The 21868-nt window shown below is 39.9% G+C and overlaps 1 protein-coding gene across 1 annotated transcript in view; it reads left to right on the top strand.

Annotated features, from left to right (window-relative positions):
- The window catches only part of WWC2 (WW and C2 domain containing 2), a 162218-nt gene that overhangs the window by 130276 nt on the left and 10074 nt on the right, over window positions 1–21868 (top strand). The window contains exons 13-21 of the mRNA XM_030564541.1: window positions 3211–3291; window positions 3379–3465; window positions 6171–6363; window positions 8259–8423; window positions 9273–9382; window positions 10195–10390; window positions 11958–12122; window positions 14947–15039; window positions 16731–16973. Of these exons, the coding sequence (XP_030420401.1) occupies window positions 3211–3291; window positions 3379–3465; window positions 6171–6363; window positions 8259–8423; window positions 9273–9382; window positions 10195–10390; window positions 11958–12122; window positions 14947–15039; window positions 16731–16973 (1333 nt within the window). The remainder of the gene's footprint in view (window positions 1–3210; window positions 3292–3378; window positions 3466–6170; window positions 6364–8258; window positions 8424–9272; window positions 9383–10194; window positions 10391–11957; window positions 12123–14946; window positions 15040–16730; window positions 16974–21868) is intronic.

The following is a 21868-nucleotide window of genomic DNA, read 5'->3' as shown; positions in this document are numbered from 1 at the left end:
ACACCACTCAGTCCTGTCCTAAAGCTGTGGATCTGTACTTCAGCCTGAACTCTAAGGCCTAAACTAAGCCTATTCCACATCAAATCTTATTGCTACTTCCTTGGTCCCTGTCTAATGCAAGGTTTGGGTTGAATTAGACTTACACAGGTAATTCTCAGCTTGTGATTAAAGTAGGGCAGTCAATTAATCAGTTAACTCACGTGATTAATCACAATTCATTTTTTTGAGTTAATCAGTTTTAATCACACTGTTAATTGAATACCAATTGACATTTAGTAAATATTTTGTTCTACATTTTCAAATATATTGATTTCAATTACAACACAGAATATAAAGTGTATAGGGCTCACTTTGTTACTTTTGATTATAAATATTTGCTCTAAAAATGGCAAACAGAAGAAATAGTATTTTTCAATTTACCTCACACAAATACTGTAGTGCAATCTTTGTCGAAAGTGCAACTTACAAATGTATATTTTTTTTAACTTAACTGCATTCCATAACAAAACAATGTAAGACATTAGAACCTACAAGTCCTCTCAGTCCTACTACTTATTCAGCCAATTGCTGAGAGAAACAAGTTTGTTTACATTTATGGGAGATAATGCTCCCTGCTTCTTATTTACAATATTACCTGAAAGTGAGAACAGGCATTCGCATGGCACTTTTGTAGCCAGCATTGCAGGGAATTTACGTGCCAGATATACTAAACATTCATATGCCTCTTCATGCTTTGATCACCATTCCAGAGGACGTGCTTCCAGTCTGATGATGCTTGTTTTAAAAAAAAAAAAAAAAAGGCAGGGGGTGGGGTAAATTAAATTTCTGACTGAACTCCTTGGAGGAGAATTGTGTGTCTCCTGTTCCATGGTTTTACCCGCATTCTGCCATATATTTTGTGTTATGGTAGTCTCAGATGACGACCCAGCATATGTTGTTTGATTTAAGAATATTTTCACTCCAGATTTGACAAAACACAAAGAAGGTTCCAATATCAGATTTCTAAAGATAGCTACAACACTCGACCCAAAGTTTAAGAATCTGCAGTGCCTTCCAAAATCTAAGAGGGACGAGGTGTGGAGCATGCTTTCAGAAGTCTTAAAAGAGCGACACTCTGATGCAGAAACTACAGAACCTGAACCACCAAAAAAGAGAATCAACCTTCTGCTGGTGGCATCTGATTCAGATGATGAAAATGAACATGCATCGGTCCGCACTGCTTTGGATTGTTATCGAGCAGAACCCGTCATCAGCATAGATGCATATCCTCTGGAATGGTGGTTGAAGCATGAAGGGACATATGAATCTTTAGCATATTTGGCATGTAAATATCTTGCGACGCCGACTACAACAATGCCATGCAAATGCCTGTTCTCACTTTCAAGTGATGTAAACAAGAAGCAGCGTTATCTCCTGCAAATGTAAACAGACTTGTTTGTCTGTCTGAGCAATTGGCTGAACAAGAAGTAGAACTGAGTGGGCTTGTAGGTTCTGAAATTTTACATTGTTTTATATTTGAATGCAGCTATTTTTGTACATAATTCTACATGTGTAAGTTCAACTTTCATTATAAAGAGATTGCACTACAGTCCTTGTATTAGGTGAATTGAAATATACTATTTCTTTTGTTTTTTACAGTGCAAATATTTTAATAAAAAATAAAGTGAGCACTGTACACTTTGTATTCTGTGTTGTCATTGAAATCAACATATTTGAAAATGTAGAAAACATCAAAAAATATTTAAATAAATGTATTCTGTTTTTAACAGCGCGAATAATCGTGTGATTAATTGCGATTAATTTTTTTTATCATGATTACTTGACAGCCCTAGACTATAGTCATGTGCGGTGACTTTTGCTGCTGTTTGTGGCTGTCATGGAGACTATTTGTTGGCTCCCAGTCCATCTTGGTCACAAGAGCATACGTCATGCTGCTTGTCCCAGTTGCAGCAAGCAGAATATGAATAGGCAGGATTTGTGGGGATCTTTCCTATCCCTCTAAAAAGCTAAGAATGGTGGGGCAGATGGAAGAGGGAAGAAATCCCCTTCCTGTCTACCATTCACCAAGAGATGGAGGAAGGAAAGAAAAGAGAGACTTCCTTTGTTTCCAGCAACAAAAGGTGGGGAGAAAGAGTAGGTAGGTATTTTTCCTCCCTTTTGCCCCCAATCAAGAAGTGATTGGACAGCTGAGAAGAGAGCTATAAATGTAGAATGGAGTCCCAATCACAAACTAATCATAGCATGATGTCTTGACACTGTATTGAATGTGTGCATTGTTCTTTGCATCAGTAAGTGATGTATCTGGCCTGTGTTATCTGGAAGATTAGACTAGATAGTCAAAATGGTCACTCCTGGCCATAAAATCAATGAATCTCATTAATTCCATGTCCTTCCTCAAACAGCCAATCAATTTCCATATCAGGAAATCATTTTGTGAGTGTGTATGTGTGATTCTTTTTAATGCCAGGGTAGTATTCAACCTCAGGGCTGGAGAGCTAGTGCTCCTAGTACTTGTGAATACAGGTTCTTCAGGAAAGGTTTTGTTATAATTTTTTGCATAGAATTCTCATCATTGGACAGCGCCCCAACCCCCCAGATAGACTGGACTTGAAAGCAGCAAAGAATCCTGTGGCACCTTATAGACTAACAGACGTTTTGGAGCATGAGCTTTCGTGGGTGAATACCCACTTCCTCAGATGCATCTGAGGAAGTGGGTATTCACCCATGAGAGTCATGCTCCAAAACGTCTGTTAGTCTATAAGGTGCCACAGGATTCTTTGCTGCTTTTACAGATCCAGACTAACACGGCTACCCTCTGATACTGGACTTGAAATAAGCTCCTGATACCATGTGTGGCCAAATGTTCTTTCATCTCTTTAGTTCCCAGGACGTTATTTCTCTATATCCCTGAATCCATCTACTGTGCATAGCTGGTCACCGTTATTGCACTCATACCTATTAGTCTGACCACTTTAAACAGCTGGCCTGAGGCCTTTCCTAATTCAGACACTGAAGAGGCTGGTCTTAAAACCTGTGCCATTGCAGTACGAACACAGAAATTCTTAGTTGTGCTACAGATAAGTGATTCAATTTGGGAAGCTTATGGGGGTTTGGGAGGCTTATGGGTTTTTTTTGTATTCTTCTATGATAACTGAAAGTTAACTATGATTTTCTTACCCTTGTATCCAATTATTTACTTACCTGATCTAGACCAAATGAAACTGAAGATACTGCATATAGTGAAGATGACACGACGATTCTAGAGGCTGCCCAGGTGCAAATAGGACTTAGGTAAGTAATAAGCAAATGGGAAACATCTATTCGTATTTAGGGAAGCTTGTGGCAAAACTGCCTCACATTGTCTTCTTATCTTAACAGATATGACCGAAGCAGTTCAAGTTTTGTGGTAATTGTAATGCAGCTCAGAAATCTTCATGCCTTCTCTGTCCCCTTTGGTTCCAGAGTGTAAGTAAAATAATCATTGAGCAGTAATGCTGAAGTGTACGTTGCACGATTTCTGTGATTATGCTTTACTCATTCCTTTTGGAAGGTACTGTTGCTTTAGATACTGTATAATTAAATGTTATAATCATTTTAAATAGCAGGTAAAAAATCATTGTTACTATATCTTTCCAACAATCTCTCAGAAGGTTGTATATATATGTGGTCTTATGTATGTGTAAAATTGTAAATAATTTTAAAATAGTGTATATTAGTTTTAAACAAAGGCCTGTCATAAGTTTAAGAGGCAATTTCATAAACTCTAAGTGGCTCAGCAAAAATGCTGAGGCGCATCACCTCTAACCAGTGATGTTTGAGGGCCTCTCAAAAATTAGGCTCTGTGTTGTGCTGTATAGATAGAAATATCAAAACAATAAAAGTGGAAAACAGGTTGATGAAAGTATTAAAAAATGGCTCATGTAGGAAGGAATGAAAGAAACGAGGGAGTGTTCTTAGTGAACATAAGAATGGCCATACTGTGTCAGACTAGTCATCCATCTAGTCCGGTATCCTGTCTTCTGACAGTGGCTGATGCCAAATGCTCCAGAGCGAATAAACAAAACAGGGCAGTTATCATGTGATCCATTCCCTGTCATCCAGTCCCAGTGCCTGGCAGTCAGAGATTTAGGGACACCTAGAGCATGGGATTGCATCCCTGACCATCTTGGCTAACAGCCATTGATGGATTTTATGGTAGCTAGAGTAGGGAACTGGGATTAAAGATCTCTGAGTTCTACACCTAGATCTGTAAATTAACTTGCTGTGTGACTTTGGACAAACAACTGCTTCAATTTTCCAGGCTGCAAAATAGATGCAATAATATTTGACTATCTCAACAGGCTGTTACAAGGTTTAATATGATTAGAGGTAGGATGGAGCCAGTCCATGGAGAGTTGGTATTTTTAAGGCTATTTTGAGTTGGGTTCACTGATCAATAGGAGGCCAGTGAACATGAAGGATGTATGTGACACAATCTGTTTTATGGAGTTAATAGTTGTGTTTACCATTATTATGCCCCCTTAAATTTGTAGTGCATGAATTTAGAAAGACCATGAAATTGGAAAGTTGAGATGAGACATGGCTAATGTACAGTATGAAGAAGGCTGTCGAAGTTAGAGCATTAAAGATCAACTGAAGTACAAATATTAGCAATGTTCTGAAGATTTAGTAAGAAAAACAAGTTGATTCCCAATATTTTTGGCCTTGGGACCGAAGTAAAAGGTTGAAGTCAGAGACCTGGGGCAAAGAATTTTTTACTCCACAGAAAGGACTCCAAGATATACTGTTAGTTTAAAAAATGTGAGCTGTTTTCTTCTGATACAAAGCCATAGATTGTTAGAAGTGAAATTATTTTTGAAATACAGTATACTTGTCTGTATTTATGAGCCATTTACATTTTTCTTAGCTTGGCAATCAATGAAGTCAGTTTCACTTTTATTCACATAGTACTGCCATCTTTGAAACACACCGGAGAATGTGCATTTGTGGAAAAAACACCTGTTTTCATTGGTCCCTTTTTAAAAAAAGAATTGTAGTGTGCTGTTGATGGTAGGTTTTATGAAACCTTGTTTTCACAATTTGGAATTTAAGACATTCAGTTGTCAGTGTCCTTTTAAGTCTTCAGAGTATTCAGCAGTAGAAAGCTGACATATCCTTGACCTGACACAGTCAATAAAAGCAGATACTTGGGAATTGTAGTTAGAGGACTTCAGTATAGAAGAGAAGTCCAACGTGGTTGATAGTGAGGTAAAAATGAAGCTAGCTAAAGTGAGAAGGTGCATGAAAGATGAGGGTTAAGGAAAGATCCTTGGTACACTTGATGCATATAGAATTCAATGGTAGAATTCAAATATGGAAATCACACTGTTGGCCAGGGTGTCAATAAGAGTACAGAGACTGTTGAACTTAGGCTACAACTACACGTGGAAGTAGGGGTGTGATTATTAAATACTAGCATAATATTAATCTCCGTCAAGTACTGCTTCTCATCTTTCCTAGCTGTTTTCTGTCTCTCTTACTAGTTTTCCATTTTTCTTTTTTTCTCAGAAATATGAGGTACAGTGCATTCCACCATGCTACTGAAGTCATTTCTAAGTGTTTAACTTTTCTCTCTCAGTTTTCCAACTCTCTCTCTGCTCCAAAAGTATCTTTCAACTTTCTAGGATTTCTTGTTTCCATTAGGATAATGTGTCCCACTTTCTGTGACATGATCTTCAGCGTCTCTCACTTAATACTAAAGCAAAGGATTCATTTGGATAGAGTCAGCAATGCCTACCTCATCTGTCATTACCTTCCCAAGGCACAGAAATAACTTTTGGGGAAATGGCTGTGCAAGGGACAGGTGGGAAGTTAAATTTATCAGTCCTCTCTTTCTCCTTCCTCCCAACTGAATTGTTGCCTGTCCATTTCCCTGGCATGCACTTTTCCTTCAGACTTTGCAATCAGTTTCCCTCCACGATGGAAGGCTGACTGCAGTGATTCACTTTCCCCCTCGGCAGCTGGCACGTATTAAGCATAGTGCACCTGCAGCTGAGCATGAGACAATTACGGGGTAAAATGTTAAGAAGCCATTAATTTTGGATTTTGAGAATGATCTTAAATTGTAATTGTGCTTGCATACTAGGTGCTATTTGCTACACATGTAAATCATTTTATTTTGTTCCTTTCAGGTATTTTAGGGTAGCAGTACTTCCATCCTCAGTTGATATCAGCTGTCTGTTCCGCACTAAAGTCCATCCTGCTATGGAAACCATTTTATTCAATGAGATATTCAGAGTAGCCATTTCCCAAGAAGCTTTGCAGCAGAAGACATTACGTGTAGATGTCTGTTCTGTCAGTAAAACTCGACGGGAAGAATGCCTGGTATGCATTTTTATATTAGCTTTGCTTGGCATCCATTTGTTTGACATTTATTCCCCACTGATGAATATGGCTTCTAGAATTCTGCAGCGCTCCCAGAAGAATTCAGCACCACATCTGAGTTGTCTCAATAGCACTGATGATTACATTTCTCTGCAGTTCCACATGTATACAATACGATGTTGGATGGAGACAGTTTTAAAAGCTCTGTCTTGCCATGATATTGCACAATGACAAGTTGATGTATAGCACACAGATGTAGATCATGAGTAATTTCATCTGAACGTCACTGGAACTCTGATGCAAGTCGGAGTAGAATTGGATCTCCAAAGTATAAAATACAATATATAAAACAAAGTGATGCGAACTTGTGTTGTAACAAAACACTGCCTGGAATGCAAATCTTTTGCACAACTCTGTAGATTGCATTAAGCTCCACATTTTGAGACTAGTATACTTCATTGTAATATGTGACATTAACAATCCAGGATACTAGAGACTGGGACATTATCCATTTGTTCTGGCTTCTGACATGGTTAACTGTGTCATCATCAGATAACTAATAACTTGGTTTCATTTACCATTAAGTTTGCCATTATGTGAAAAAGACAAAAGGAAATTTCCCTTCCAGGATGCTGTCATGGGGAGAGATCATTGTTCTATTTTGAAGTCTTTCCATATTTTATATTTGTTATCACTGTCATCATATATTGTTGCCCAGTGGCAGTGGTGGTATGTATGAGGCACAGTGATTAATAATCAAAGACTCTTTAAAATATAAACTGTGAACCATGAACAATGGCTATAGCTCTGAGGAGTCATCCAAGGAGCCAGTGGACACTGCCCAAAGGAACTCTGCACAGGTATATGAGACAAATAGGGTCCACAAGTAGGCCCCACATTTGTGAAGAACCTCCCCTCGAGCTTCATCCTCCTCCCGGACCGATGGATGGTTATCTTGGCCAGCGCCAGGAGGAGGTTGATGAGGTGGCCCAGCAACTTTGTGGAGTTATAGTTGGGGAATGCGTACAGGAAAAGATGTGGGGGGAAATGCACTGGAACCTCAGCAGGAGGTTTTGGAGGTGCCAGAAGAAGGGGTGTCACTTCATCCCTTCCAGGTAGATGTGCACCAGGATCTCCCTCACCGCGAAGGGACACCTGTCAGGGCTGTCAGTGAACTGTGCCAACCAGAAACTCAGACTGACAGCCATGGAGACTGAAATCCTCTATTTAGCTACAGAACAGAGAACTTAAATCTCCAGGGTATAGCCCTGACAGCAATAGTGCAAATTTTCTCATAGTTCCCAACCAGTAAGCCTCAACCTTCACCTGAAGATCTCCCTTCCCTGAATGAAAAGGTAGCTTAATCTCCTCTACTATTCACTCTGATTCTTCTTTGCTGATTCTGCCAGCAAGATTCCAGTTAGTATTGGTGGTTGTGGGTGATTTGTCTGCTGAGAAGTGGCCTGAGATCAACCAGAATGTCCTCCATAGGATTAGTATTGTGGCTTTGTCTCTCCAGAACCCAAGCTGTGCACTCTGAAGTGGACTCCAACAGTTGTTCATTATTTAGTGCTTCAGAATACCAGAGAAGCATTTTGGGGGTTTTCAGGGGTCTCATTTTTTGGTAACAGGTAAATGCCCAGCTCGGTATTTTCTTTATTTAAAAAAAAAGTATATGCAATATTGAGTAGCTTGCACAGGTTTTCATTTGGTCTTTAAACCCTGTTTCATCACTGGAAAAAACAATGCTTTCTGAGCTGTAAAACGCCTAGAAATGCTTGTCAAGTTTGTGGTGCCCTTTGTACAATGAAAAATACTGTAGAATGAGAACTCGGCTCTCATACAGGAAAAATGACCAATTTTAACTTTTTCCTTCCATCTGTCATTCCATGTAGGCTGGAACTCAGCTCAGCCTTGCAGATTTATCACTTTCTAATGAGACCTATACTCTGTGGTATAATCTGCTGCCCTGCAAGCAAATTCCTGGCAAAAAGAACAAGGAACAAAATGAGGAATCAGTGTTTCTGCCTTACAAGCAATTGTCAGGCTCGTTGGACTTGGTGAGCAGTGTGTGTTGGCTAAGCCAGCGAAAGCAAGAAAAAAGGCATTGACCCCCTACTCCTCACCCCACTGAGGAAGTTGCACTAATGTTATATGCGCCAAACTGCAGTTCTCATTTGTTAACTTTACTAGGGCCTAGGGTTCCAATCCTGCAAGCACTCACATGCATGCTAACTTGACTAGTCCCATATGGAGTTGTAAATATTAAGCATGTGCAGAAGTGTTTGTAGAATGAGGGCCTAACTATGGGTTACAGGATTGGGTCCTATGTTTTTTAATCTCTCCTTCCTCTGACCTTCCTTACATTGGTTTTAAAATAAGAGTCTCCCTAACTTCCCTGTTAGTTAATTTGGTTTCTTATTTTCATGTGTTTTTTGGAAACAGCTTTGTTTTTTGTTCTTTGCATTCACATGTTAAAATATTTTCATTGCATTTAAAAATATTTTTTATGCAAATTGTACCTTAATCATTCCAGCGAAAAAAAACTTTTTTGCTTTGTGCTTGCATCACAAGAACAGCATGAGACATACGCGATTTTAAGAAATAATCTTTTCTTCCTGTTTAGGCGATACTGTAATCACCCCTTGTTAGATAAGAAATATACTTCATGGTATCACCCTATTAGAATACTTAAATCTCCTTTTGAATGTTTTCACACAACTAATTAGTATGTAGCATGTCTGGAATTCTGATCCCCAGCATTAACTTCCATACTTGGCCTTTTTATTATCACTTACTCACATTTTCCTGGTGTAAGGGAATGCCAGGGAAATGCAGCTCTTGTAAGCGTTGTCATTTCTTGCCTAATGTACTGTGTCTAGTTTCATTCTCTTTATTTACGCCATCAGGATGCTGTCTCGGCTCTGCTGGAGAGGACATCAGCTGAGTTGGAAGTGGTAGAGCAAGAGTTGGAGGAGGAAGAGGAGGGGCAGGAGAACAGGGGTGCTGATGAAGAGTGGTAAAGTTGTTCTTTACATTGACCCTCATTGTAGGCCTAGGAAAAGTGCTTTACTTGCCAGGAAAAAAAAATTAGTTCCTCTGCAGGGACAATGCATTATCTTCTTCACTTAAGTTTACCAAATATACTGAATGTTCTAATTCCCCTCCCCCGCTTCTGTGTAATCCACTCAGTTCTTCCTGACTCACTGACAGTGTCCCAAAATGCCATATCACAAATGCTACTTGTCCCATCTTATTGCAATCCATAAACTTTAATGAGAGATTAATAGGATTTAGGGTGAGGGGGCTGCTGCATGTCATAGACAGGATATGTGCCATTGGTTTTTGTTTTGGAGAGGTTGTGAACTTTCTCCATGAGTGGGGACAGGTTCTGTTGCTAAATTACTGTATCTTGTTGTGTATGTTAAGGAACAGCATTTCCCAGTACGCCTTTTCTGTAGTTGTCATACAGAAATGTGTGATCACGTACAGGAAGCTTTAATAAGGCTTTTTCATAGCATTAAATTTCTGTTGTGTGCGTTATCACCAGAGCAGCATGGTGCTGTCAAATTTAGTGTGCTTTGTTAAAATGTTCTCGAAGGTAAATTATAACAGAGTTTTCTATTTTGACTTGGAGCATATAATTAAAAATGCATTCACATGAGTAATTTGGAAGCATTTGGTGATACTATAATCATCCTGTTCTTATCAGGATAATATATTGATAACAATACGCCTTTTGTACAAGGTGCAGGATTTAGGCATTCCAGTACTTTTCTCCTGTGGGTCTCGTCAGTTCAAGGGTAACTTGGGTTACTTTTGTTCTTGCAGGTTAGAAATGCTAGCAGAGGCGTCTGATGAAATTGTGGATGAAGAGGATGGAGTTAAATTGGCAGAGGAAGGCGGAGATACAGATAACTTGAGATTATGCACTGATACAGCAGAGAGAGATGAAGACAAGGGTGGGGGAAAAAGTGACCATGCTGATGCCCCTGGCAATCAGTTAGCTGCTGTAGTCCCGACACTGGTGAATATTTTAGATTGTGCTTCCCTAAAGCATACTGCATGTCTGAAGACACCACTTAGTCTTATGAAATATTTATTTTCTTCTTTCCCTTGGAGTATGCCATAATAGTATGTTGGGTTTGAAAGCTTAAAGATGATCATGACATTTATTATAGCAGTTGTTTGTATAGTAAGTTTGAGCAAAATCAGATTGGTCATTTTTGAGTTAGGCAAGTGTGAACTTCTAACATTCATTCTAGTTGAAAATGTTGCATGCTTTTAACTTAAAAACAGCGACCTTAAAACTCCAGTCTTTACTTGGTCTCTGAGTAAGGAAAAAATTCAAGTTGAAAGAAAATGAGTTTAGTACCTTTAAGGTTATGAATGTGTACGTTATTTTTTTGCTTATGTATGTCATGATTTCATCTTTAGTTTTTTTCGTATTTCTCTAAAGATTGTGCTGTCAAAAAAAGTTAAGATCTTTGAAGTTAGTGCAGGGAATTTAGACATAAATCTTCCATCTGAACTCGGAAAAGTTCAATGTTTGGTCTAGTGATTTACTGGGGATTGTAATTAGCTCTCTGTTAGTTCAGGGAGTGGCCAAATGGAGAGGGACCAGGCTGGCAGGCACAGATCACGGCCCTGATTCAGCCTGATGTTAAGCACATGCCTAGGACAACTCACCTGCTTAAAGTTAGACACATGCTTAAGTAGTATACTGAATGGTGGCCTAAAGCTGTGGTCTAAGCCTTGTTAAGAAGACCTGCATTCAGCAGTGAGTCAGAGGCCTAGCAGCAGGTGGCGGTGCAGTATCTGATTGCAATACTGATTGAAATGTGACCTACTAGTGCCAAATCCTCCTGCAGTTGCTGTGATGCTGCTTAAGACATTCGGTCTGTATAGACAACTAGATAAGTGAAAACTTCAAAGAACTATAACTTTGCTGTAGAAAAAGGAGAAAAGATACCTAAATGCTTTCTTCAGTGGGAGCAGTAAATAAAGTAGGACCTAATGAATATTGTATGAATTAGTTGAGTGGGAAGCCCCAGTTCAGATTGGTGAGGTTGGTAGATAAGCAGTTGCCGTGGGGTGGGCAAGGAAGAACTGCAGCTGTCCGCAATGTAACCATGTTTCAGGGTGTTTGCTGCGGAGAGGGAGTCCAGGGGCAATATGAAATGCCCCGTTAGTTCTTTAGGCATGTGGCATCACTCTTCTCAGTCCTGCCCCCAGCACAGCATCAGAACCTCATGGTGCAGCTGTAAACTGCAAACCCAAATGTTTGTCCTAAGTACGGACTTTCCGGATTGTGGTTTACAGATTAGTGAGGCCCCTGCTGTAGAAGTTTCAGATGGAAGTGGCAATTGTATTGGGCACAGGGAACACTTGGCAAGGTTTTTCTTACACTTCTTTACTGATTTTTTTTTAATTGAATACTGCTGCACCTAGTTATGGGTAAGATTCTTTGTTTTCTGTGTTGGATTTCAACTTAAATGGTATTGGGAGGGTAGAAAGCAGTGCTTGCAAGGTATGTCGCTGGCAGGGGAGTGTATGTATGTATGTATTTTTTTATTTTAAATTTCTCTTGACAGGTTGATAAAGAGACTAATACTGAGGAAGCAGTTAATGAGAATATGGCAGTCCGACCCAAGGACAGAGCCAGCTTGAGCTCTAGACAGCGTCCCTTTGTCAGGAACAGCATGATAGTGCGCTCGCAAACCTTCTCTCCAGGAGAGCGGAATCAGTACATCTGTAGGGTAAGAGGAAAAACACTCTCAATGAGATGCTATTAACTAAAGAGTCGTTTAACTCCTTGGCAATGGCACATTAGTGACAATGAGTCATGTTCTGGGAAAACCCACTTTTCACCTGAAAGAGTCTAAATTGTGCTTTCCTTGGATTTTCAAAAGAACGTACTGATGCACAGTGGAACAGGCTTACAGTGAACTCAGTATATTGTGTCAAAACACTATTACTATGGATGAAAAGCAGCCCTTTGCAGAGGGCCTATATCTATGAATGTCTTGTGTTGGACCTTTGCAAAGGGGTGTGTTTCACTGTATGAATGGAACAGTAATTCACACATCACAATGCACTGAAATAATCTGGCAATTTTGATCTGTTGAAAATGTGCTAGAATAAAGCTCGCAATAAGCAAACACTGCATTGGCAGTACAGTGTGAGAGCAACATAGCCTGGAAAAGGCTCAGCTGCTGTCAGTTTTGAATCACTTTTTGAAGCTTACCATGATTTCAGATTGGATAGTATGGTTAGCATCTACATGATGCAGTTCTGAAACCCTGCTGCAACTGTGTCCCTGAGCTCTGCCTTGGGCATCCGCTGCCTGAACCACAAGACCATTCTTCCTCCCCCACTGTGCAGCATGTCCTGAGCAGAAAACATCTGATGGATATTCACTCATAGACTTCAAGGCCAGAAGGGGCCATTGTGATCATCTAGTCTGACCTCCTGAATATTGCAGGCCACATAACTTACCCCACCATTCCTGTAATAGACCCTTGGCCTCTTGCAGAGTTACTGAAATCCTCAAATCATGGTTTAAAAGACTTCAAGTTACAGACAATTCACTCCAGCTGATGTCCACTCCCTTATAGTAAAGCACCTCTTCTCAGATGATGATTTGAAAGTGACTTTCATGAAGTATGTATAGTCAGTAGAGTTTGTAGGGGGAGAGTCTCAAAGACACAAAGGACAGGTAGGGACCAAAATCCCATTTGTTCCGTTGAAAAGTGTTTAACTAACGTTTAGATGCTAATGTCTGATCATTAGTATTGATGAGTTAACAGCGGAGTTTGTATGGGAGAAGACTGATTTCTCTCTAGGGATATCACAAGGTGGTTCTTTTTCACATAAATGCTGCATTAGAATGCTGTAGGGCTCTGATTTTGTCAGTCATTGAAATTTCAGCAGCAAAATTCCTGTGGTCCATGTTAATTTTTTCAGCTCTTCAGAAAAGAGTGCTAATAATCTTTCTGATAACTGTATTAGACTTTAAACCAGCTTTATTTTAATTCTGCTACTATATATATTGATATACTTAATAGATATTCAGTTTGAGAACTATCTGTCATGTCATGGGATAGCTCAGTGGTTTGAGCATTGGCCTACTAAACCCAGGGTTGTGAGTTCAATCCTTCAGGGGGCCATTTAGGGATTTGGGGCAAAAATCTATCTGGGGATTGGTCCTGCTTTGAGCAGGGGGTTGGACTAAATGAGGTCCCTTCCAACCCTGATGTTCTATGATTCTATAGTGTAACTTAGACTATGTCTACACGGCACTTTTGGCAAAATTTTTGTCAGTTAGGGGTGTGAAAAAAACACATCCCTGACAAAAAGCACCAGTGTGGACAGCACTTTGTCGGCAGGAGACACTCCCCCACTGACAAAGCTACCGCCGTTCGTTGTGTGGTTTTATGTCCCCAGCAGGAGAGCTCTTTCCTACCAGCATACAGCAGCTACACGAAGGACCTTACAGTGGCACAGCTGTAGTGTAGACATGGCCTAAGAAAAGAGCCACTGTTGTTGTTTAGTCTGTGGTACTGATTTCTGAGAAGTAGTAATGTTCTTGTAGGAGGATCTGCACATACATACATTCAATCCAAATAATACTGAGATTGAGATTGTTGCTTGTTGGCCAGGTGAACGTGTAGAGTAATTTGCTTTTCCCTGTGCAGCTCTGTTGATAAGGGTCTACCCCAGGCAAGTAAATATTATTCGCAGCCTTGGAAGTAAGAGGACTGTAAAACAGCCAATACTTTGGCAGTATGCCCTGTGCTAAGCTAATTAAACTTTTTAAACAATCCACAGTGCATTTTCAGTAAAATATTGTAAACTGCAAATGATCCTATTTTAATTTCACCATAATTGATGACTGATGCAACAGTCAATTTCAAGCCATGACTAACCTTCCATCACCTGTGTGTCATCATTATGCTGTGACTGTCATGTGCTCTATGAGGAAGAGAATGTGATTGGCTAAGCCAGTGTTGGCCACAACTCCCCCAGGGGAGGCATATAAGATTGATAAGTGAGTGGGCCTTTAACAGTACATAAGGTAGTAGAGGATTCCCTTCCACTGAAAGTGGGGCTTGACTTGTAAAATGTTGGGAAATGGGGTCTCAGCTAAGAAGTTAAGTTGCCGATCTACTGGCTGAATCATCATTTTGCTTCCAAGTAAAAACTGCTGAAATGTCTTGATGTGTATGGAGGGGATGTTTATATTCACGTTATAGAATCACTGATATTGTCTGGATTGGAAATATAAATTGAAGAACAAAAATAGAGTCAAATTACCTAATGTTATCCTTCATACCACTAAATAGCCTAGGTTTCAGTATATGGCTTCAGATTGCTTTCATGCAGGAAATGTCTCTGCGTTCTTTAAGATGCTAATCCTGGACATATATTTTATCTGACTGAGAGGTTTTATTGAATCCCAAGAATGATCCACATCAACATCCTTGAGGTTTTCTAAATGTTTCTAACTTAAAAACAGAACAGGCCTTGTATTAAAATATACCGCTGTTTTATATCAGAGTGTTTATATCCATATTTTGACAGCTGAATCGAAGTGACAGTGACAGCTCAACACTGGCCAAAAAGTCTCTCTTTGTGAGAAATGCCACAGAACGGAGGAGCTTGAGAGTTAAAAGGGTAAGTGCCGTCTCACCTGAGCAGTGATCCACATATCTGCTTCTTTTTTCTGTTTCATTTTAAACCATCAGCTTGATTTTAGGCATCTGGAGTCTCTAGAGTGATCTCAATATCTCTTTGAAACACCGAGACTTCCTGGGATCCCAGATCCAAATCTTGACACAACTGTGACTCGGCCCATCATCTTTCCAAAGCAGATAAACAGAGTTCCGTTAATTATATGTAGGTCCTTTGAATGAGACCTTTAGCAACAAAATTGTCTCGCCAGTGTTTGGATAGTAACGATCCCATGGCATTTCTTGTGAGAGTAGAGGTTTGCTCTGGTAAACTATTAGGATGTGCGCCAGATAGTTGCCACTCTCACATTTAGGGTTAGTTGTTTCAGAGAGATGCTGTACAGTGTATAAAAGTCATCGGGATCCTTCAATAATGCAACACACTATTTAAATATAAAATAATATATTCTGCATGTTTATATACAGTATATATAAAGAACACACAGATAACATTCATCCTAAACATAGTTTTGGTGAAAGGGTTGGGAAAATCCCATAGTTTCAAGGGTTCAGCCATACTTAAGTTTTCTTTTTCAATGAATTTCCTCCAAGAACTTTTGTGACTAATGAAGGGATTTAAAGGAGAAAAGGATATTATGACAATACATAAAATGAAATGTACATTCTCACCTAGGGGGCTGTGTCCATTTTTGGTTTTTAGGCTTCAGAGATAAAACAAGCATTGAAAGGGTCTAAGGAAGGCTGACTGTACTTAGCAGGATGGCAGAGTTGATGTGGGAGAAGAGATTGCAAAGTCAGGGGGTGGGGTTACTCTGACCATCATGTGAGGAAACTCAATTAAATTAAAGGAAATAAATTTTGAAGCACTGAAAGGGAAATACTTGTTTACAGACTATGGTCAATCTCTGGCATTCCCAAATCAGCAAGGTACTTTAGAAAATTAATAGTCCTACTGAAATCAATGGGACTACTCGTGCTTAAAGTTAGACATTTATTTAAGTGCCTTGCTGGACTGAGGCCTACTACAGGAGGTCATTGAATTAAATGCTATGTCTGGAATTTTAGAAGTCCTGAGATAATTTTATGACTATTAATGACACACATGCAGAGCTAGGAAAGCTAATGACTATTAAATCTCATACTTTATCATTGTGTTGCTGTGAAGGTCAGAAAGCAATTTTTCACTAAGGCTTTTGGTCTACACATAAATTATGTCAGCATAGCTGCATCAGTCAAGGGAGTGAAAAAACCATACCCCTGACCGACATAGTTATGCCAACAAAAGCCCCACTGTAGATGCAGCTATCTTCATGAGAGAGGGCTTCTGGCAACATAGCTAATGTCATTAAGGGAGGTAGTGCTCTGCTGGACAGAAAAACTCCTGGGAGTGGGGGCTGTGCTTGCATGGCTATTCTAGCATAGCCATATGGCATCTGTAATGTGCAAACTATAGGAGTTTTACAGCATCTTGTGAAGCTTTAGGCACTCTCTGCTGCCAAAAGCAGAGTTCCAGAGTAGATGCCCTGTGGACTTTGACCTGATCTGGTATGGCAACTTGTACTCAGAAAAAGTAAATGTGAACATTCTTTACCCAGCTGGCAACTCCTTACCTCAGCCTTTGTATATTAAATGTAGTCTTACTTTTTATTACATTATCATTCCTGAACAATTCAGCCTGTGTGCCAGTCGATCATGCGAAGAGCTACGCAAGAGCCCCCTGTACGCACTTCTCTTGACTTGGAGCTGGACCTCCAGGCATCTCGGACGCGACAGAATCGGCTGAACGATGAACTTCAGGCACTGCGCGATCTTAAACAGAAGCTTGAGGAGATGAAAGCCAGAGGAGAGACTGACCTTCCCCAGTGTGTGTTGGAGGATGAGCGATTCCAAAAGCTCTTGAAACAAGCTGAAAAGCAGGTATAAATAGTGAACAAAACTCCATCATTTTATGATAAGCACTCATTTATTTCCAGGGAGGGCTGTGCTTAAAAACCTAGTAGTTACAGTCTGGTTGTGAAGGAAGCACAAATGAAAAATGTCCTGTCTATAGATGGAATGGGTCCATAGTAGTACTAAACAAAAACAATTAAAAACCCTTTACTATAGGTTCTTCGATTGATTTGGTTGTTTAGATGTTTTTAGAAGATATTTACAGGAGTATTAAGTTTAACTAATTACAAAGCTGAATTATGTAACATGAGTAAAGGATCATGGGAAATCTAAGGAAAACATCTACTAAAGAATTAATCCAAGATCAAGTTATTTATTTATTTATTTATTTATTTAAACCTAGAATTCGCTGAACACTGGAAGTAATGTTATTCTGAAGTTGAACATCAAATTGAGTAGCCAATTAATTTGGAGGTGAAACACGCTTTTTCATTTGAAGGCTGGGTTTGTGTACTGAAACAATATAGAAATCCGTTTAAAGGTTTAATAATCTTAAATCCCAGTCCTCCTCCCATTGAAGTCAATGTTTTTGTTTTGTTGGGGGGGGGGTTGCTATTCAGGAGTAGCTGGCTCAAACTCTACACAGATGTAGCTGACTAGAAACCTCAACAAAGAGGGCATAGAGAGACAGAAGCCATGATTTGAGACTATAGACTGTAATAATACCTGTGAAGGGGTTGTGCAGCAGCCCCACAGGACCCCCACCCCAGCTGAGTTTGTCCTTCAGAACACCCTTTTTCTGACTTTGGCCAGGGAGAGCTGAGTTTCACCCACCAGGAGGTAGATGCATTTCAGAAAAGATTAAAAAATAAGTAAGAAATAGTATGTAAAATAGTCTACTGATTAGAGCAATGTAGGGGCTCACATTGCCTGGATCAATTACTGGATCTACCACAGACTCTCTGTAAGCAAGACACAGATCCTCTCTGTCCCTCAGTTCCTTGTTTTCTAAAATGGTTATGCAATACTAACACACAGTAGCATGGAGAGCTCCGCATTGGGAAAAATTCTTGGAGATTCTTGGGTGAAATGTGCTGACAGTGCAAAGTTTGTTATTTTTATCCACGTGGATTCTTTGTGTATGTTTAAGCTCCTTCTTGTTTTGTAACTAGAAGAGTTCGATTATTTAAGGGAAAAAAGATAAAATTGTTAAGCAATTGAGTATCAGACCTTATTTCTACCTCCACACTGTAGACAAATATGAATCTATTACCTTATTAAAAAATAAAAGATTACTCCAATCCATAGTTATCCCCATTACCATGTACAGATCTCTGCATTTGTTAGTACTGTAAAGGTCCCTTAATTTACATTTCTAGTGTCAGGGAACCAGTGGCTGAAGTTCCCAGTGCAAAGCCTAGGCTTCTGTGGAGAATTAAGGAGAATGGCATCCACCCTCAAGTTGCATTGAGATTGTAATGCTACGGTACAGTCTCTTCTAATGCCTCTGTTCCAGGCTACGAATCAGTCTCTGCACCTCCTACAGCTGTCTATACTGAGAGCTTGTAGGATACTTTCCTGCGGTTGGGTTGAGTGGTTATGGTTAGTTGTTTTAGTACTGACGCAGTCCCCAACAGTGCTAGCAATGTTGAGAATGCTGTTGTAGACTGGCTGCTAGTGCCACTTTACCACTGTGTAGGCTAAACAGGCTAGTCTAGACAACATGAGTGTATTTCTTTACAAAGCCTGCAAGTCCCAGCATAGTTAGGTCCAAGTGTGGGAGAATTTTAGATAATCTTCAGTGAAAACAAAACCTGAAGGCTTGGGGGATTTCCCAGTCACCAGTGTAAACAAAAACTCAGTGGTCCCTTTCTGGCTTGCTACAACAGTCCCACCACAGCAACCTATTTGGAGCCAATGTGGAGACCTCTCCGGCGCATATAGGGTGTATATCCCCTACTCCAACAGGACTAGTGTGATCATCCATAATGCAGAGAACCTTGTATAGTTCTTCAGCAATAGGATGTATTTCTTCTGGTTTGAATAGGGTTAAGGAGACAGACGAGATCAGAAAAAAATAGAAACATTGTCCAGCATTTCAAAATAAGTTCTAGGTGTCTTAATATTTTAATAATAAATAAAATGAGTTCCCTAAAACAGCTCTCATCACATCCTCAGTATTTACATATCTAGAGTATAGTCCTCTAAAGTTCTGATCTACTGTACCGTTCTGGGAAAGATTTCCAAATTTCATTATTTTAAAAAAAAAAAAAAAAAAGCCCATTCTATTTCCCTGTTTGGTAAATTAACCTCTCCATTTGGAGATAATCTGTAGTATGAGGTTAATGCCACATAGACAGATCTTTGGTTTCAGCACCCTTTTTACATGTTATCTTGCAGAACTGATTTTTTTTAAAGTACAGTTGCAGAAATAAAGACTGTGTAGTAAAACAAAACTGCCATCCACAGATGTTTCTTTTTAGGCAGTATTAAAAAACAATATAAATGTTGGGCCTGAGTCAAAACCTCAGATCTTAAAAATCCCCTGACAGAGTTAATTCAAATTTTTGTTTTGAGGGTCTCTCATTTTTAAGAAGTTTTGAACTGATATCCTGTGCGCTTTCATACTGCAATTCAGTGTAAGAAATTAGAACAGCTGCTCAGAAATGAATTGTTGCATTGAATCATTATGAAACTTACTCACCCCGGGCATTAATCTGCTCAGAGGCTGCCAAACTGTGCTCTGTAGAGCACTTTTTAGTGGTCTGCAGAGAGTTGGGTGATAGCTGTTCACCAGGTTTTCAGCTGAGAAAAATGGAGCAAGTGGGAAGGAGAAGTGGAAAGAACAGCAAAAATTAGACATTTTTATTCTTTTTTTTTCCAAAAGATCTAAACACTCATATTAAATGTCTGCAAAGCAGACAATGACTGCTTGCTCTAACAGTCAAAACCACTGCTAATTCCAGTGTTCGGATCCAAGGAACAGATTTATTTCAGCATAGGTACAAAGTATCACATCGTAGTGATCAGTTGAGGGTGGCAGGCCAGTGAACAGGCTGCACACACCCTAGGCAAAGACTTAAAGTCTCAGTACAGTCTTTTATACCCAAAATGATTCTGTACTTTTATCAATATCCCTCTCCTTTGATTCATTACATAATAATAACATTTTTTGAACAAATATAACCTTCTGCATTGTGCCCTAAATTATATAACTTGTTTACCTGTATAACTTGTGTATTTGTCTGGTACTTTGGGGACTTTCCTTGTTTATTCTGATTATATTTGGCTGGGTCATTGTGACTTTTCATTATAACTTCATCCTTGTTGTTTACCCAAATATCAGGGACATTTCAAGAGCTGAATAAGAGAATACACAGTAAGTTAAATCTGAGTTAGCCAAATGGCTTTGTTTTGCACTTCTTCCCAAAAAGGGTTATTTACAGGTAACCCTAACTCATTGTATTGATTATATTGGTTATGCGCCTCCTTATATGTTACTAGCCTGTGTGTGTGTATGCTTGATTAAGTACACTTAAGCCCTTACCGCTTTACATGAGGTAAATTCACCTAATCACTGTCTCAGCTCCTTACACTGGTGAAGGGAGATGATCTCCACATTCATGAATGGGGAGAGGAGATGGTCCATTCTGTTGGTAATGGGAGAAGAGAAAATGTCTATCGTCATGTGGGTCTGTTCTGTACAATGATTTGGGAACTCATGCGCTTAGACAGGGGAGAGCTTTCCTGTGCTCAGTGGTCCTGAGGCTCACTCACCCCTTCACCTACAGTGTGTGATGTGGTAGATTGGTGATGCTGTACTGAGCTTTAATAAAACGAGTTAGCAAGAGCCAAATGATCTGCATTGCTTTTTTCAGAGTGTCCTTGTCCCCTCCATACCTGCAGGGTATGAAAGGTACAAGAACCCAGGGGATCAAGATGGGGGAGAATCAGCAAAAGCAAAGTGCAGCCTCTGTGGCATCTTCCACTACCCCCATGGAGTCCAGGTTGTGTGTCCTGGGCAGGGTTGGGACAAGAACGGGGTGTGGGTTCTACTGTTGGTGGCAACATTCCCTCATGACCTCTTGCCACAAGGGGTCTCTAAGAGCAATGGTTAGTGGGGGATCCCAATCAGAAACCATACTGCTTTGGGTTCAGACAAAGTTGGAGGTGAGGGAGAGAGGGGCTGGGGAGCTAGTACAGAGGCACAGGGCCTGTTTACTGAGGTATCTGCCTCCTTGGGAAATCCATGATCAGCTGATGTGCCTGCTGCTTCCATTGAGGGAAGGTGCAAACTCAGCCCCTTCCCAATTAAACATGAGAGTGCAGGCTCATGGCTCCTCCAGTACCTGATGTAGGAATTGCTCAGGTAGGGGAAACAGGGCCTGCAGCTCAGTTACTGAAAGTGCTCTGAAAACATACTTCTTCACTGCAATATTTTTCCAGGTTTTGAAATGGGAGCTGCAAGCACTTTGATAAATGGGTTGGTGGGCAGGGATGTAACAGGTCGTTTCAGGTCTGGCAGAGTGGCCAGTCTGTTGCCCCTGCCTGTAGTGCTAGCACAGACTCCTTGGGTGTTGTTAAGTACTGAAGTGAGTTAATTCAAGGCTTTGAATAACAAGAAGCCCTACCAGTCACTCTTTCAAGTGCTGTCCCCAGATAATTACAAACTGTAAGCTGTGACATGATCGTGTTGTACTATATCACTCCTTACATCCATACTAAAAGGTTACTTAGTTCACCAGAACTTCTATAAATGCCTCTCTATCCTTTATTTAAATGATTTTGTAACGTTTTGCAGAAGCAAGTGAAACACTGAGACCCACACTTATCTTACCAGGAAGGGAGAGAATTGGGGCTATTTTATCTTTCTTGAACCATAGAAAAAAAAAAACATTACCATGTGGCTGTGACCTTTTCTT

Source organism: Gopherus evgoodei, chromosome 5, assembly GCF_007399415.2.
Source record: "Gopherus evgoodei ecotype Sinaloan lineage chromosome 5, rGopEvg1_v1.p, whole genome shotgun sequence".
NCBI classification, from domain to species: Eukaryota; Metazoa; Chordata; order Testudines; family Testudinidae; genus Gopherus; species Gopherus evgoodei.
Note: the sequence above shows the minus strand (reverse complement) of the source record. Positions and strands in the feature narration are given on the sequence as shown.